General features: G+C 40.9%; 1 protein-coding gene across 5 annotated transcripts in view; it reads left to right on the forward strand.

Annotated features, from left to right (window-relative positions):
• The window catches only part of ptpn12 (protein tyrosine phosphatase non-receptor type 12), a 57,715-nt gene extending 39,417 nt beyond the window's left edge, over positions 1–18,298 (forward strand). The window contains exons 13-18 of one of the 5 annotated variants that reach the window (XM_084909339.1): positions 6,026–6,215; positions 7,254–8,211; positions 11,719–11,790; positions 12,750–12,800; positions 14,582–14,665; positions 14,981–18,298. In XM_084909339.1, coding sequence (XP_084765465.1) covers positions 6,026–6,215; positions 7,254–8,211; positions 11,719–11,790; positions 12,750–12,800; positions 14,582–14,665; positions 14,981–15,042 — 1,417 coding nt within the window. In that variant the 3' untranslated portion in view covers positions 15,043–18,298. The other 4 variants (XM_084909341.1, XM_084909342.1, XM_084909338.1 and 1 more) reach the window with 4 other exon arrangements.
• The last annotated feature ends 289 nt before the right edge of the window (positions 18,299–18,587 follow it).

Consider the following 18,587-nt stretch of genomic DNA (forward strand, 5'->3'; position numbering starts at 1 on the left):
GTGTACCCCTGTCTTGCCCTATGACAGCTGGGATAGGTTCCAGTGCCCCCCGCAACCCTGAAAAGGATAAGCGGAAGCAAATGAATGGATGGAAGCATTTTCTAAAGATTTGCTGTTTTGACAGCATATTTTTGTGCTAATGTAAGAAACAATGGCTCTGTGATTATCAGCGTGATTACATTTATAGTGGCAAGAAGATGTAAAGTGATCTGCTACTCCTTTTTTTTTTTTTTTGTCCTGAATAAATAATTATCAACTGACAAACTCCACTTTAATAACACGGCTGATGCTACTGTTCTTTTCTGCGGGCAATACATAATTTAAACATTCACAGCAAAGATTGGAAAAAGTGTACCTACCCGTAGGCTAATGATATCAACAATTTATCAGGCATTTTATTACACCGAGGAACTGGTTGAGCTATCTTTTTCAAAATACACAAATATTTTGCTAAAGATGATAAAAATCAAACCTCAAAGGGTTGTCTTTGTGAACACGTAATTTGCATAAAGCTGAAGTGGGTTCTCAAATCATGCATCAGTAAGTAGGTACGTAAGCCTTAATGCATGTGAAGTTGATTTAGTGCTCTCTCTCTTTCCAAAGAAATGACATGCTAGGATAATTCTCCTGTCACCGTGTCCTTGATTGAAGCGCACTGGCTTACAGCTGGAATTAATCCCTGGGCACCACACAGTGGCTACCCATGTCTCCTTAGAATGGGTAGGATTGGAGAGAAGGAATTTCCCTTCTCCAGTAATCAGTAGGGATATGTTAAAGTCCCCCAGCATAAATGAACTGGTCTCTATCTGTGTTTATAAGTGTACCATGTCATTAAATAGGCGTATTCAAGCCTGATGCATAGTGGAGATATCATCAAAGTGAATCTTGATGATGTTTATGGACATCTGCTCTCTCACTGATAGTGAAATAATTTCCCAAGTTAAGTTTTCTTTAGGGGCGATGGAGCAGAACAATGACTGTAAGTAAACATTAAAGCAGATCTACTACAGGATGATTATAGATAAAGAAAATATGCCATTTGAAGGGCACAGAACAAGCCCAAATTTCTGCAGAAGAGCTGCTATGCCTGCAGAGTATCCTCTAGACAGCCTAACAAAATACCTGAGCTAAAGCACATGAAAAAGGATCCACCAAAGCCCCTCTAGACATTATGCAGATTGAGCTGCACCTCGAGGAAAGTACTCATTTGGGGTTATTACATTTTTTAAGAGCCAATGTATCCTTTTTACTGCACTAAATTTATCATTTTCTTTAATTCGTCTCCTGCACAAGGCAGTTTTATGAGAGAGCAGACATTTTTAGCTCATTGTAATCTTAGTGTGTACCTACAAGTTATCTGTTTACTGGACGGTTTCTTTCCTGTTCTTAGTAAAACATACAAATGGGAATTTGCAGAAGCTGCCAAAGTAGAAACACTTCCTTGAAGCAGGACACCCTGTGAGGAGTGTATGCAGTCTCCCTCTCTCTTATCAGTATGTTCCTTTCTTTCTCTGCATCATCCCCGTGTTTATAAAGAAATGATGTCAAGGCCTAGTTTAAGCCTGAGAGTGTTCTATTGATGGCGAGAGCTATTTTTACAGATATAAACCACACTCTGCCGGCCACACTCCCAGTGGGTCCTGCAGTGGTGTAAATGTGTAGAAGAATCTTTGGTTGTGAGAGAGGGAAAGAGAGAAGGGTGGAGGGGAGATGCTGCAGGAACTCGAGGGAGTCATGGCTTTTACTCATGCTCTGCTATTAGGGATGGGTTTAAAACCTCAATACTTCTGGGCTTCTGGCTAAAATGTGTCAGTAGCATCTTGATGATGTAACCTATGATGTACCAAAACTGACATCTGTGTTTTTGAGGTAGTAAAATATGAGCAATAGTATGATACTCAAGTGTTAAACATTATATCATACAAATTTTTAGCTGTCCCAGTGGAACAAAAGATGGGTGATGCTGTATAGTGAGTCCTCTAATTGCTTTTAATTTTACAAAGCATCCTCTACCTTCTGTTTTCTGCTGAGGAAAGTGAGGCAGGCACAGAGCTCTGGCCGCAACCACCTGCTGCTCCAAACTTGTTTTTGCGTGTCTGTGAATTTATTTATGAGTGAAAATTAAGGATTTTAAGGTTTACAGGAGAAATGTATGCATTAGCGAATAATCTTGTGTGTGCACCTATGAGCCACAATAATCACTATTAAGCAACAAGTGAAGAGTTCTTGAAGTTGATGTGTTGAACTTGGAAACTAAAGTGAGTGACTTTGTCAAGGTAGTGACCAGACAACTAGATTACAGCATCTCCAACACATTATGTCATGTGTTCCCAGTAAGCAATGATTAGTACTTACCAAAACAGGACAACTGAGCATGACTCAATGATGCCACAAGACCTGAAGGGCGGCTAAACCAAAATTCTGAAAACTCTACTGCTGGTTGCTAAAACACATCAGACTTCCTCTTTTACCTTGTCTCTGTGGCTAGGTGCATGTTGGGGGAAAGATGGCAAAAGATAATAAAGCCAGTGGAAGCAGCTGTGGCACTGATGTGACTGTTACACCTACCTAAACTTGCAAACATGCTACATACACTTCTTAGTCTTCAGCAGATCCATGACAAAGAGTTCAGGGTGTTGAAATGGCCTTCAAATTCCCCCAGATCTCATTCTGATCGAGCATCCCTGGGATGTGCTGGAAAAACAAGTCTGATCCATTGACCCTCCCACTTTACACCCTGCACGACTGGATCTGCTGCTCATGTGTCGGTGCCAGTCACTATAGGACATCTTTAAAGGACTCAATGGGGAAGCGGTTGTTTAGCAGGTGAAAAGGGAGCTACCTACACAATATGAAGAACACTGTGGGCAGATCCTGGTATAGTCACAATGAACTCTTCTGGATTGTGTCACCAGTGTCCTAACATGATAGGACTGATTTTTGACATTGTGCTGGTTGACAACATGACACTAATACATTTTTTTGTATACTGACATTGTTGCAGGATAGTTTTAGCAGTTTTTAGCAAAAGTTAGAGTGAGCTGAATTGAAGTGTTGTTGCTTCTGTTGAACAAAACAAGAGAAATCTTGATCTTTTTTTATCTTTGATCATTAAACAGAATAATTTGGGCTTTTTTATTTAATCATTAGATCCCTCAGGAAAGCAGCAATACTAGTACTTTCTGCACTTTATTTAAACTCTTATATTTTTGTAGTGCATGTTTACATTTCGTCATACATGCTGCAGTTGTCACTGAGTTGCCTGCAGCTTCATTTTTTCTTTATTCTCCTCTCTTTACGCCTTGTTTGTTTTTCAGTGACTTATTAGTGTTTGCTCCTGTAACAGCTCAACCTCCCCTTAGGAATCATTAAAATTTCATCTCATCTCATCTTATAGGGCCCGAAAAAAAATCTTCGTGGCATCCGAATGTCTATAATCCCCCATGGAAATAACCGGATCCAGTTGGGAATCTGTGTTGTTAAATATCTCATGCTTGCTCAGGCAACAAAGATGACATAGAAGAAGAAATTCTCATGGGTAATTAAAGTTTTCATTAAAGAAAACAAAGAGACAGTGGTGTCTAGTTTAAGTTATGTTGAGCCTGAAAGCTAAATATGCTGTTGTTCTGGAACAGCCCACCCTTCCAAGAATTGGAGGAAAAGTTATGCACACGAGTTCTAGTTTTACAATACAATCAACTTAGTTTGGCTTTATTCAGTGGCCAATATTATTAGCTGATATTAGCCCGTCATATTGGGATACTGGAGGTTTGTGTGTCCATAGCCTTCTTGTTAGAAAATGTCAAGTAGTCATATTTTTGTGGATGTGGTCATTTTGACACGAGCCCAAGTGTCTAACTAGTTTGTGAAATACACAATTTAGCCAAAAAGGCTACTTAATTTAAGGAAGCAAATGCAAACAGTCTTCCAATGGATAATTGCTTAAAACATGTCGGAAGACATGTCCCGGGGTCGTGGAAAAGATGTTTCAGAAAGGTTACATTATTTTGCATCAAGCAAAAGAAGCAGAAACTACTGATGCTACGTTATGAAGTGTTCAATTAAAGTGTCAGGTGTGGTCAGGAATAAATCTATAAGGAAAGTGGTTTGAGATTACTGTGTTTAGTATTACTATGTTTATTAGTGAAAATAAGATCATTTCTAAATGCAAAATGTGAAGAGAACCCAAGAGATTGGGACTAAACAGCTGTCAGTTTGCTTGGCAGTGTAAAGCATGGATTCTAGATGCACATCAGGGGCGTACCTAGTGCCTACTGAGGTTGTGAGGTCAGTTTTATGATTCTTGGGTTGCTTCTATTGGTCAGCTGATTATTTGAATACACTGCATGCATTTTGCATCAGTGTTTTTTTTTTTTGTTTGTTTGTTTTTTTCTTGTCTTGTTTTGGTAGTACGGGCATAGACCAAGATGACAATGCCAGGATTCATTGGGTTCACATGGGAGCATGAGACATAATTTTTGCACATGAATCGATCATCAGAGTTCAGAACTGAACTGAGAATCCTTTGGGATGTGCTGTAAAAGACTTTACACAGTGGTCCAAATCCTCTAACACTCCCTAAGTTTGTTGAAACAATGCCACATCACAGCTAATGGCAGTCCACTGAAATACTAGTGTGCAAGACTCTTTGGGTTGGGAAGTGTACATTTCTGGAGAACATCAAAACTGCACCGGCCTTAAGAATCCATTATCAGCGGGACTCTTTAATCCAGTGTGCATCCTACCCTGTTATTATTAAAAAATGTGAACAAATGTTTGTCTGGAAGAGCAAGTAAACAAGAATACACACGGCAGATCTCAGCCTCTGTGAAAGAAGAACGTCTTCTGTGCTGCAATTCTGAGGCTTAATGAGGAAGGCTTTTATGGTTTGACTGCAACTCCAAAATTGCTCAATGAAAGGAAATCCCCCGAGCTTCTAGCTTGCGACTTCAGTGTCTGACTTTGTGTCTGCCTGCCTCTGATCCACACACAGCATCATGTGCTGTCAGCCTGTATGCTGGCTCTTGCCTTGGTCATGTGCTCCTAAATTGGTACACCACCACTTCCTTTGACTGCTTTTCTGTATCTATATTTTTGCATGCGTACAGCATATAAATGTATTGAACAATATTTGCTTGTCACTTTCCATCTCTCTGTGGCTAGCTTTGTCATAACCACTGTATCCTGTATGCAACTCGCACACCTACACTGCGAGCTTTACAGAACTATTTATTAGTAGGCTACATTACTAAAATACTGTACATGTGGTAAAGTTATGTGGGACAGTGAAGTAATCATTCACAACTTATCTTGAATAGCCATAGATGCTGTCATGTTACTGACACTTGGCTTTTTCTGCTTCTGTGCTCTGAGGAAGCTGCACGGAAGAGAATAAAATACTTTCGATACTTTAAGAAGAAACCTGTCTTAGACTGTTGGTTACAGCACCATTTATATTTTGAGAAATGAAACTCTTTAGCACTGATCCGTTTTCACTTTGGCACATTGGCAGGTTATGTCACTGTTAAAGCCACATAATATGGGTGAGAGCAGAAGTCTTAAAATATCACATAAGAAATGGAATTTGTCTCTACAGGGCTAAAAGTATAGACTTTTTTTCAAATTCTGCCATCTAGTGGTGAACAAAACATAGCACAGACCTACTTTTAGTTTTATACGTACATAAGATTAAAAGTTAATTTCATCATATAAGTCTTGTAATTCGCCCTTCTTAGGATGTCAGAATTTCTGGGCGTTTCCTGATCAGCAGGATGAATTTCTTGCCATTGCATCATTTTGATTTTCTTACCCGCAGCACAAAACTTCAACTTTTTATCCAGGCTAGAAAATCCAGGGTTTAGTTTAACAGTAAAAAATAATTTTTTATGAATTTTGGGCTCTGTAGAATGCCTCATTAAAGATCATCAAAAGCCCGTCACTCTCACTGTCAACTGTAATATCTATTCAGTAACAAACTCTTGTGGGCTTTTCTTTTTTTCCTCTCCCTCTCTTTCTCTCGGTCTAGTACGCAGGTAGAAGGCGATGTAAAGGAAGAGATCCTCCAACCCCCAGAGGCTCACCCCGTACCACCCATTCTGACCCCATCTCCTCCGTCAGCCTTCCCGACTGTCACGAACGTGCGACAGGACAATGACCGCTACCATCCCAAACCCGTCATCCACGTCCTCGCTACTGCGCAGCACAACGTGACAGAGGTGAGCTGGACATAAACTAAAAATTGGCAACTTATAGGATACTATTGTGTATAGAACTGCATGGTATGTATCTAAAGGGTTTTATTGTACATGGGAAGTTGCACGGATATAAGAATAGTAATTGGTCTGGTAAAACCTGTTATATATTAAGTCAGCTAATGGTTATGGAATTTCCTAGACTGAATGATGGGGAAGCTGTGATTTAGCAACGATAGTGCGTGGGCAGTCTGTTGGCAGCTATAGATGTCCATATACTTGCAGGGACTGCTGATAGAGGGGCAGTGTTAAAAATATGTGGTACATCCTGTCTGTGGGCTACTCGAGCTTTTTCTGTCGTCGATCCATCGCTTTTGTTTGCTTTGGGTTTTTTTTGTGTGTGTGTGTTGTGCCACTCGTTCATGCTCACGGGGCATCAGTTACATAGTTGTGAAGATATCACAGATGGGGCAGGACGCAACCAGTACGTAGACCATAAAGTAGGAGTTAGCCCTCTGACATGGGTACTCCCTGTTATTACAGTGGTCCTGGTTTAGGAGCAAAGTCATGTAGATATAGGTGTAACTTTACTGGAAGTATCAAAATGAGATGCTGTAAAAAGGAAATCTTTATCTTTTAGCATTGGAAAAAGTTGCATTTTTGTCCTTTGACATTATTTATGTTCTAAACAAACCGTAACATCACTAAAGAACTGCAGCTGATTCCATGATCTATGTGTCTGTTATGATGATTTCTTTTGTTTTTGTGCAAGTAAAATGTAGTAAATTATTATTTCGGAAGAATTAAGTTTCAGTCTAGAAGGGAAAACAACCGGCTCACAGTCTATAATAACAGCAGAAGTCTGAAAATGCATGAATATAAATAAGGTTGTTTTGTTCTCCTACATCTCATGTTTGTTTTTTGTGTGTGGGGCCTGCTTAATCAGCTTTTTCTGAACTCTAACTTGAACATCAAAGATTTCTGGTGGCGTGTGAATGTTTTGCTTTTTGTGAAGGGGGGGAGATAACATGTCTCATTTGTTCTACTTTACTTTTATTTCAGGATAAGAACGCAGACCAGCAGCAGAACCAGCTAGAGCCCAGTCCAAACAAACAGACCAGTCCCTCAGAGCAGAAAGATCAAGAGCAACTAAGCCGAAAACAGCAGAGTCAGGTCTCAAGTCTGGATCTCAATGACAACTACAACAACAAAATGTCTTCAAAGTCAGAATCAGGCCAAAGCCAGACTCAGACCCCATCCTCGCCCCTCTCCCCAGCTGTTGATTGTTCTGGTGCTCCTCGAATTGAGAGGAAGCTCAGCATTGAGATTAAAAAGGTGCCACTGCAGGAAGGACCTCGCAGCTTTGACACCTCCTCGTCGATGGGAGTAGCCGGCGGACAAGGCTCCAGTTCTAGTAACAACAGCTGCGCACTGCAAAGAAGTCACGCATTTAAAGCTCGCACTGGTCAGTCCCTTTTGACGTCCAGCTCCTCTCTGTCAGAGGACTCTGGCACAGAGGGAGGAGCTTGTGGATGTGGAGAGAATCAAGCAGATGGAGGCAGCCTCGCCAGGCCGAACCACCTTCCTGTAAAGAGTGGAGAGAAGGTGGAGAAGCAGGGAGGGGATTTGAAAGCTGGCCACGCAGCGTGGACTCAACACAGCAACAGCCCGGACAAACAGTACCCCAAGACCACCTCCTCTTCTTCCTCCTCAGACCGTGTGGCTCCATCCTCATCCTCCTCCTCCCACCTCTCCTCTTCCTCCTCCTCCTCCTCCTCCACACCTGTTAGGACTGCCCTGAGTTTCACCAACCCCCTGCACTCTGACAACTCGGACGAGGAGGGGAAGATGTCCGAGGAGATGTCCGTAGGAGGAAAGGAGGCTTTCCGTACAAGTGTATCCACAGTGACTGCCACCGTAACGGCATCCTCTCAACATGGAGACCAGCAGCCAGTCAGAAAGGTGTCGCCGATGTCAATTGCAGGGCAGATCACACCAACGGTCTCTCCATCCTTAGCAAGTAGGTCGATCAGTTGCTTGAACTGCTTTCCTTCTCAATTCTTTAAAATATGTGAAATTAAGTAAGAAATTATGAAAACTAAACACTAAACAATGAGGTTTAGCAGTCAAATAGTCAAGAACAATCTCTCTGAAATGCACATGAAGGCACCAAGTAAGCTTGCACTCACCTACTGTACACTCAGGAAGTAAAAAACGTCACACTGTAGAGTAATTTTCTGGGTCGGTAAGGAGCCAGAGGTCTCAGACAACAAGCTAATGACAAGCTATATCTGTCAACACACACACTGTGTTCTCACTGCTGAGGAGTTAGAGGCCAGGAGAGTGCAAAACAGGAGGCATGGAAGAAAGGAATAAGAGGAAATGACAACAAAAACGGAGAGAGATAGTTTCCAGTGAGTCTCACACAAAGCATGACTGTTTGACTAATTGGTTGGTTTGGGGGGAATGCTGCAAATATGGACATGTGTGGAAACAACTATTCCTCTTTCAGCTTGTTTATGTGTGTTTGTCTAAGTGAGGGAATTTGTGAATGGGAGAAAGGATGAAGAAAATTGTTTTGTGTGTTTGCGAGAAAACTGTGTGCATGTTGGATGGGGAAAGATCAACACTGCATGATACTGATGAATGCACTTACGCCACTTTGGTGCACGTTGGGTCAAACAGACAGTGTCACGCTGTTTGGGATTGATGTGATTGTGACAAGGAGAAGTGGGTTTTAATCTCCTGGTGGGGTGTGAGGACTGAGACTTCTCCTGCTGCTCTTCTTTCTTTGATCTGAGCTCACGTGAAATTGAGTGGACTCGGCTGAAATCATCTGTGCAGTTTAAATTCAAAATATACTGACATGCCATTGAATCTCTGGCATTATACCTGATGTCACACTCTCCTTGAGTATTTCCAATATTTAAAATCGGATGTGAAAATGTCTCTGTTTTGACGTCGACTGTTTCAGTCTGCTTGGCTTTCTCTCACACTCTGTCTGGGCTGCAGCAGTGCTTCAGTTATGAAAAGCTAACAGCTGCTGTTTGATTGGTTGCAAGCATCTAATGGCTGCTTTGTTGAGGAGTTGCACTGAGCAAATTGCTGCTTTGTGGTTGGTCAATAGAAAGCTGGTGGCTGCCTGTTTTGCTGACTGCATTGCCAATGAATCACTCACGCCTTTTGTAATTGCCCATTTTAGAGAGATTAGTGCAGTTCAGTGCTTTACAAGCCTGTAACAAACAAAGAAGAATTAAGCAAAATGAGCAGGAAATTATGGAGGGATCAAATATATACAGCTAATGTTTTAGTTTATAATTATAAAAATAATCAAAACAGTGTTTTTAATTCTGAAATATAATTATCACGTTATTCATATGTACAGTTTACAGAAAAAATCAGTTTTTGATCCATTTCTAATACAAAATGTTTTGTTTTTAACACAGGTGGTCTAATACATTTCTTAAGCTTTTGCATTTTTGACTGTGATTGGACTGTCTGCAAACAAGATGACATTTACCAGAGCATACAGTTTATGCTGAGGTGGTGTTGTGTCCCATCTACACCTAAAAACTTTCAGACAACATTTGGGATTTTTAAAATTTATTTGTGTATTTTATTTTTGCCAGAAACAAAAGTGTGAATAAAAGACGATAAATTCAAAATAAACTTAAAAAAATATTTATCTGCATTGGCTAATGACAACACTCCTTTAAAATTAAAATACATGTCTCTACCTCATTATTTACAGTGATATTAACTTGCTGTAGTATTGCTTATCCTTAGGTTCACGGGGGTGCTGGAGCATATCCCAGCTACCATAGGGCGGGGGGGGGGGGGTTGGACAGGTCACCTGCAGGGATGCAGGGTTAACACAGAGACAAACCATTTTCACTCACATTCACACCTATAGGTAGGGCTGTGCGATATGACCAAAATCTCATATCCCAATATAATACATCTATCGTCTGATAACGATATAAATCACAAAATTTTAACATTTTCTGTAAATTCTGTGAATCTCGGGCAGCTCGACTTGCGTGAAGTGTTTACAGCTGGGCGTCATGTACCTGGAGTCGAGTGTTTTAACAGATGCATGAAACTATACATTTTTAGTCATAAGTTGTAACGGCCGCCGTTTTCTTTGTGAGTATTTATTACACGGCGTGCTGCGGGGAAAAGCCTGTTCTAACGTTTGAGTCTAAGGTTTACTTTTTAGCACCTGACTGCTCTTTTTTGCTTCTCATCCGTAAATACTCTGCATACTTTTTCACGTGATTCAGTTTATTTTGAAAAGTCTCAACAGGATCTTGAGCTTTATTGTGAAAGGTTTGTGTGGAAAATAAACAAACGTACATGCTAACGACAACGCATAAAAACAGCCGCTTGTCCGTCCATAGTGTGGTTATTTTAAATATAAGAGAAAGACAGAATTTTAAGAAATGAATATAGCCACTACAGAGACACAAAACGATGAAAAAAATATTGCCGTAAACAGTTTATTTTACGACACCACGAAACAAACGATAGCGTAAAATGAAATGATAGATGTTTTTATATCGTCATCCGATATATATCGTTATATCGAACAGCCCTGCCTATAGGCAATTTAGAATCACCAATTAACCTAATCACACTAATTGCATGTCTTTGGACTCTGGGAGGAAGCTCGAGCATCCGGAGTATCCACAGTAAGGCAGTGGGCCTTGGGCAGATGGTGGAATATTAGATGAAGGGGACATCACCTAATATTTAACTTAAGATTCTGACTTTGACTCTTTTTGCCAACCAAGAAAGTCAGCTGATTTATTTTTTAACTTTCTTGGTTGGCATATGAGAAGGGTTTAATTTATAATTCATAGCAAGGATAACTGCTGGCTTTGTGTAAAGCAGAAGTATCTTAACCAGCCAAACTTTAAAGTGTCATATTTTCCCCTTCACATGTCACACTAACTAACTTAACTGTAATTGGGTAATGATGATGCTGAATTTGAAGAAGAGATTTTTAAGAAACTGTAGCTATGACTTAAGTGTGGCGGTTCCACAAACTGAAAACATCACTAAAAATAACAGATTGGCCATTGTGGATATTGTTTTTATTTTCATTTATTTATTGTTTCTTGTCAGACAGAGAAATTAACAGATTATTAACAGTTTTAAAATCTTTAAGCATAAATGTAACTTTGCTGAACAAAAACTGGATCCCAGATCTTTTAAGGACAAAATGAGCGCGACACTACCAAGGGTCAGTGTCATCTTATCTGCCAGTAGTCCAGTTGCAGCCAGCATGGCAAACATGAGACTATACGGACATTTCTCTGATCCCTAAAATGAAGTAATCATAACACGATATACACCAAATAGAACCAGTGAATATCTGTATAAAAAAGTAACAATATGCAGACAAATTAAATAACATTTAACATTCTTGCCTTTTTGTCTCCATATGACTGCCGATCTTTTTGCCTTTCTTCTCGGCCAGTAGTTAACCTTGCTTCTCATTTGACCTCTGACCTTTTTAACCCAGACTGCTGGGACAGCGACGACTCCCCTCCCCCTCTCCCTGAGCGAACCCCTGAGTCCTTCATACTGGCCACAGGTGCGTTTGCATTGGTCAAGTTCCACAGGTGTGTACCCAGTGGTGTGGATTGACTGGGCGGCCACATTATTGTGTTGTCCTTCTTTTAACAAAAGGGGGGGGGGGGAGGCGGTTGGATCAAAGATTCATGTGCTGCCGTGTGGTTTAGCCATATTTTCGCGAACTTGGTAGTGAGAGTAAAGCCAGGCAGCAGTGGTTGTTTGATGCAGTCGGCAGCCTCTGATGTGAGCTGAAACAGGAGGAAACTGGTTTTCTGTGTTCTGCTTCTCTTGCCTAGTACAGCGTATGAACAGGTAGGGGCCTCAGTCTCTGTCATCCTCACTTCAAACAACCAGATGGACTCGCATATTGCAGGTAGGAGGCCTCTCGTTCACAGGATTGACTCGCCATTAGCGCGACCATCCTGCTGCCTTCTGCTGTTCTTCTTCTTCTTCTTCTTTTTTTCCTTCCTCCCTGCACAGCTCCTCTGATAGTGGAAGAAAACAGTATTAAAAATATTCCACCACGGGGGAGCACATGAGATGAAAAGGAGGTGTTTGTGTTAAAAATTAACCCACTGCTGAGAGGTACTTTAGCAGTTTTGGAACACTAGAGGTCAGCATTGCTTATTTCAGCCATGCAGAGATGGAGACGGTCATAGTTACAGCTTTGGGAGGCGAGTTACAAATAGAAACATGGATACAAGAGGACAGAAAGATGAGGTTAATTTAAAGAAAAGCAGTTTAAGAGGCTGTCCGCTGTGTGCGCCCGGATCATTATGGTTCAATTAATTATTTCAAATGTTTTACATAAATGCAGGCACAACTTGGGAGCACCTTTTGAGGATTGACTGTGATTTTTAAGCGTGTCTGAATGTGGGAATGTGTGTGCGTTTGTGCTGTATTGTGTGTGTCTTTTGATCATTTGTTCTCAAACGCCCATCCTGTGTTAAATTCACCGATTGTCTTCCTCTCCGCCAGACCCTTTGGAAGCGAAAACATCAGCTTCAGCCGAGTGGAGTTCACATAAAGGTGCGAACGCGCAAATCATTAGTCCACTAATTCTCTTCCTTCATCTCTCACCTCTGTTTGAACTCTCCGTCCCTGCCTCTCTGCATGTTCCCCAATATTTTTTTGTGCTCACAGTAGTCGGCCAGCAGAGCGGAGCAGGAAAGGGACCTTTGGTGATTTACAAATTAGCCTGCCGATGATAACACTGACAGCGTTGGTCAGAAAAACCGCTGCAAGGATGAGAGAGTAACAGAGATACAGGAGGAGGGGGAAAAGGGAGTGAATAAGATAAAACATGTCTAGAGAGAGCTGCAATTATAATGAGTGCATATGCTTATCTGTGCTATGAGGATTGTGTGATGATGGTTAATGCCAATTTATTGCTTCAGTAGTTTTACTGTGGCTATGACAGCTTATTTGACTTTAATTCAGTGGGGGTATTTTTTTTTTTACCTTTTATGAGTATAACTCACTAGAAGCATTTCTTAAGTATAAAAAGGCTGTGTTGCAAGCCGGGCTTTTAGCATCAAACTTTCATGGGAGAGAAATGTTTGAATTTTTGCACAGTAACACTACCTAGTGAACCAGATGTTGTCTCATGGGACGTGTTGATACATAAACATTTAAAGCCCTCGTCAAAAAAACACACATTTTTGTGTGTTCGTCTTTGTCTTAAATCTATTTCTCTCTACAACATTTTAACCTGATAGGCTGTTTTTTGCACCTGTGGTATTTGGTGTGTTTAAATTATTCTCTGGTTCGGTCCCTCCCCCTCTTGGTGTGCAGGTGTGAACGCAGTAATCAGACTCGGGTGCATACCAAAGCAACCCCACCGAGACCCTGAGGTGGTCTCAGAACGCCAGAGCACTTTGTTTATGGTGTGAACGCAATCCGAGCAAACTGCATCCACGTGTATGCTGCAGGTTTGAGCTAAGTCCTTCATGTGGTCAGGTGTGTTTTGCATTCTGGGATACAGCTGGGTACCACAGATGTGCAAAGTACACAAACGGTTATTATGGGCTACCAGCTAGCTGTAACAATAATGTAGATTCTCCACTAGATCAGAACACAACATCTTCTTACTGCATTTACTTTTGTTGGTCATGATTGTTTACCAGATACAAACAACCTCTCTTGTAGTGTTTGTTAAATTTTCTGCATTCTCAAGCCGGTGGTCTCAGAACATGCAATACAAGTGTGTGTTCATGAGAGGCATCCACAATCAATGATCTTTGCACAGCAGGTGGCTGCACTCATTCAGGAATGGAGAGCAGCTCCTCAACAGCAAATCGAAACACTTGTGTGGTCCGTGAGCAGACAAGTGACTGCTTGAATCACGTCCATATCTCCTAAAAAAATTTTTTAAAACTAAAATCTATTTAAAACACAAAACTTGAGTTTCTTTTTTTTTTTTTGACTAGTATATTTTTAACTTGAGCAACAAATGCTGTAAGCTATCATATATCTACTTGTTACATACGCTTTCTACGGCTGTTGGTAGTTTTTAATGATTACACTATTTTAACATTTAAGGTTTCACTGTAATTCATTTTGTTTTCAGTTATTTTAAGAGTCTTGTATGTTTAACCTGTACTGTCTTGTTGTTAAGCATGTTTTCTGTCTTCTTGACTTCATTTTTTTAATATTTTCTCACATGATCTATATCACTCTGATGAACTCATTTTAAAATCTGCTTTATAATGTAATTGACTTGAATTATGAGTGGCATATACACCACTGTTATTTCAAGAATACTTCCACCCCATTAATCTGTGTTTCTTGTTGCATTTGATTATGTGTAGATGTATCTGACTGTGCGACGACCTCTCCAGCCGACCTTCCACCTGCTGGCACCACAACAAGCAACAACAGCAAGCCAGAGCTGGGTGGGTAAGTCTACTGTCTCATTTGTTGTAGACGACTTTTATTTTGTAATTGTGATTGGATACTGTTGTTGTTCAAGTCTCTACTAGTTGAGCCTTTGAAGGAACATAAATAGTGAATCTGTGCAGGAAATATTGCTGACAAACATGGTTTCTATTAAGGTCATCATTTTTTGATTTGTGCCGCTGATTTTGCTGATCAGAAAGCTCGCTTTGGGCTGCATGTGCAGAAAATGTTTGATGGTTCTTGAGAACAGGCAGGTTTTCCCTCTGGTGTTGAGGTAAAACAAACTGAGCTAAGACATTTTCTCCTTCCAGGGTTCGGTAACCGCTGCATTCAGCCCAAAGGTCCTCGACGACCCCCCCTGGAGTGGACATGATGGAACAGTCCAGCTGCCCGTCCACCACCACTGTCCTCCCTTGTCAGGAGATGGGGTCTACCGACTTCACCTGGCTGGTCCAAAAACCAAGATGATAGATGCTACGCATTTCATAGAAAAACCTTCTGAGTGACTGTTTGCCAGTACCCTCCTCTTCCTCCTCCTCCTCAGTCCTCCCTGCAAAGTGCCACTGTGCCGAGCAGGGACAGTCAAGAGGCTAGAATGTTCTCCTCCTCAGCTTGCTGATGTTGGCAGGTTTGACTACTCTAGATGCTGACCTGGGATCAGTTATTTCCCTGTTTTAATAAAGGATAATTCCTGTGGGGGGGTTTTCTCACCTTTTTTGTTGTTGTTTTTTTTGTTTGTTTGTTTTTTTTGGGGGGGGGTGACTGGAGAGAAGACTAAGAGCGGGCATGTTTTTCCTCCATGAGCTGTAGACACCTCACTTTTAAGGCTGTTACATGTCAAATATAAATAAAAAGTGTTCAGGCTGAGCGCTTTGTTTAAAGCCAAATGAGAATTTTTTTTTCCTCCTATATCAGGAATTACCTTAAATTAGAAAAACTACTGTGGGAGGCTGAACTCCCAGAAGTTGTCTGTTGCCTCCTACTGAACGAACAACAATCTTGAAAGCGAACTTAGATAATCTGTTACCCATTTCTGTTGGGTATGCACAGGTTGCCAGGGTGCTCTCTCTTTGTCTCTCTCTCCCTGTTTCAAAGTGCTGGTGCTACATTACAAAGGATCGTCACGGAAACAAAAGCGCCAGAGCTCACTGTTACCCGTTTCTCACTGCTGTTGTTAGCTCTGCTATTTTACACGTCCATGCTTCTCTGCCAGAGTGACAGGTTAACAAAGTTTGGCCATTGTGGTGTTCATTAAAGTGCAGCTGGTGATTTTTATGGCAGCGGGCAGTAATAGTTGTGTCAATGTCTCAGTGGCAACTTCCTGAGCTTTAAAAAAAAAAAAAAGAAAAGAAAAGAGAACGAACTAGAAAAAACTGCAGTTTCGGTAGTGGCCACTTGAGGCTTCATAGAGTCCATAGTCCCATATTAAAATCTCTGAATTTCCAGCCTTTTTTGGGCTCTATAGCTTATTTGCCCCTTTATATAAAGAATATGGTGGGTGGATTTTTACATTACTTATTCACATGGGTACTGGTGAGGCTTAAAGCTGGGGTGGGGGGCGTTGTTTTGATTGACAGGTGTACCCAAACAGGAAGCATTTTTGCGATGCTGGTGATTTATGGGGCATTTTTGTATCTGACATATCAAAGAAGTTTGTGCTTCAGTGTCAGTGAGTGAAATTCTAGCATTTTATTAATCTAATACTAAGCACTTACGGATCATATGACCTGTCAAAAAAAAGAAAAAGAAAAGTTGAGGTTTTAAAAACGGAAATCAAAAACAGATGGTGGTTACATCTTCTATATACAGTCTATAGTCTGAAAGCAAAAACGGTAAGATTAAAGCCAATGAATTTGTGTAAAGTGTAGTATATATGTGTGAGCTCCAAGCAGCTGAACCAAAGAGTACAGTTCCACCTTAAATTAATGAATTGGAGAATTTTTTTTTTCTAAGCTACCCACGTTTGAGATAAAATGACATTAAACACAGAAAAAGCCAAACTTGTTAGCTCTGTGACTCTGACTCTCACAACTGGGACCATGAGCCTGCCTTAGTCCACCTTTCAGAGAAGACAGCTGATGGCAGCCCTCCTTTATTTGCGCTTTTCTTCTTTCTGTGTTTCTGGCTCGTCTGCTCGGGACTCATATTTCTTCCGTTTATTTGCTGTTCTTCTGTCAGGTTTCTTTCCTTCTGCCAAACCTCAGCTGATCGACCATGAAAGTTTCTTTCCTTTCAGCTGCCAGTTTGCTCACGACAAACCTCGGTGTTTCGGAGTCTGAATGTTACACATCGCCTGAAACGCTTGAACCTTTGACTCGACAGATTGAAATTAAACCTCCAAGCCTTCTCTACAAGTCAGACTTGTTTGGTTTCTCATCTGACGGCGTGTTGTTCTTTACCTGCTTCTGAGACAATGATCCAATAGGACAACAGCAGCCAGGGACCCAGGACTACTACTGTTTACTCCTTTTTTTTTTTTTTTTTTTTTTTTTTTTTTTCCTTCTTCTTTTTTTGTTCTCTTTCATTAGCTGCCATAACTATACAGTATATGCATTGTTTTATAAAGAGCTGTACAGGACAGTTTAGGTATAAAATACTTCAGATTTCCTTTTTTTCTATCTCCTAAATGTTCCTATTAACAGAAGATGTAAGAAAATCAGTGCATGATGATGAATCCTCCCTCTACACAATGTTTTTCTTTAAACTGTAAATTATTCTGCTACCCTCTTGTTTTTGCTTCTGGCAAATATTTCAGGGGTTTGTTTGTTTTTTCTTTGTTTTTTTGGAATTATATGCTTAGATTAAAAATAAAGTTTTAATTGGTTGGCAGAGGAAAAGCAGAGGTTGCCAGCCCAGCCCTCTTTGAGATAACTACAATGGGCTCTGAACAAGATTGTAATAATAATATTAATAATGATGATAATATTGGTTGTTTGTTTTTGTAAATGGTATTTGAAAAGTTATTTTTGTATATGCAGTTGTTTGTTGTGACACAAGTCCACTGCCCCCCCTCCCCACCCAAACATCAACGTTTCTCACTCTCCTCTCCATCATTTCTTATTCTTTTTGAACTTCTTTTTTAAAAGGCGCAACTGAGATGAATGTCCTCTACAAGGAGCATCTGTCGTTTCCTACTTACTTCCCATTTTGTTTTTGCTTCTTTAATCTTCGCCCACTCCTGCCCTTCTTTCCGCCATTTCCCTTTTTTTTTTTTTTTTTTTTTTTGAGAAAGGCTGTCATTTCCAACACATCTGTATGCCCACGCACAACAGAAGAGACTGTCTTTAACTTTATTGATTCTCTTATAATTCGTTATCCTCATTTTTCTGTTTACTTCCACTCCACACACACACGCACACGCACACTCATGCACACGCCTCGATCTCAGTAAAGAGCCCACCTGTGCCTTTAAGAGAGCCCGCCTGCCCGCACTCACCCTTTCCCTCTGCCCTCCAATCATCATTAGCGGCATGACCATAAGCGATGTGATTCGCTGCTGCTTGCTCATTGCCTCCTGTGGGACTCTCATTCAGCCACGCCCCCTCAGCCCTATCCTGTCTCACACACACACACACACACACACGTTTGTATGTTGCAGAAATCAATCAGTAAAAATGACCTTAAGTAAAGATGTGCCTCTTTCGCCTTCATTCATGTAAATATTCCTGAATAATTGTGAGTTTGAATGTGTGCGTCCCAGCAGGAAGCATTATTTTATACTATAGACCAGTCAAATGGCTAATGCGTCACTTTGACTTAGTCGCCTGCTGACTTGTAATCCTGATGTTTTCAGACGTGACTGACTTCAAAATGAACTCGTGAACTTTCAGCCAGTGTGAGTTTTGTGTGTCTGTGTGTATGCTGTCACAGCAGGAAATGCTCACACACCTTGTGGAGCTGCCGAGACGACTGTATTCA

This window comes from Perissodus microlepis, chromosome 17 (assembly GCF_051167445.1).
Source record: "Perissodus microlepis isolate ML-2025 ecotype Zambia chromosome 17, ASM5116744v1, whole genome shotgun sequence".
In the NCBI taxonomy this organism is placed as follows: Eukaryota; Metazoa; Chordata; class Actinopteri; order Cichliformes; family Cichlidae; genus Perissodus; species Perissodus microlepis.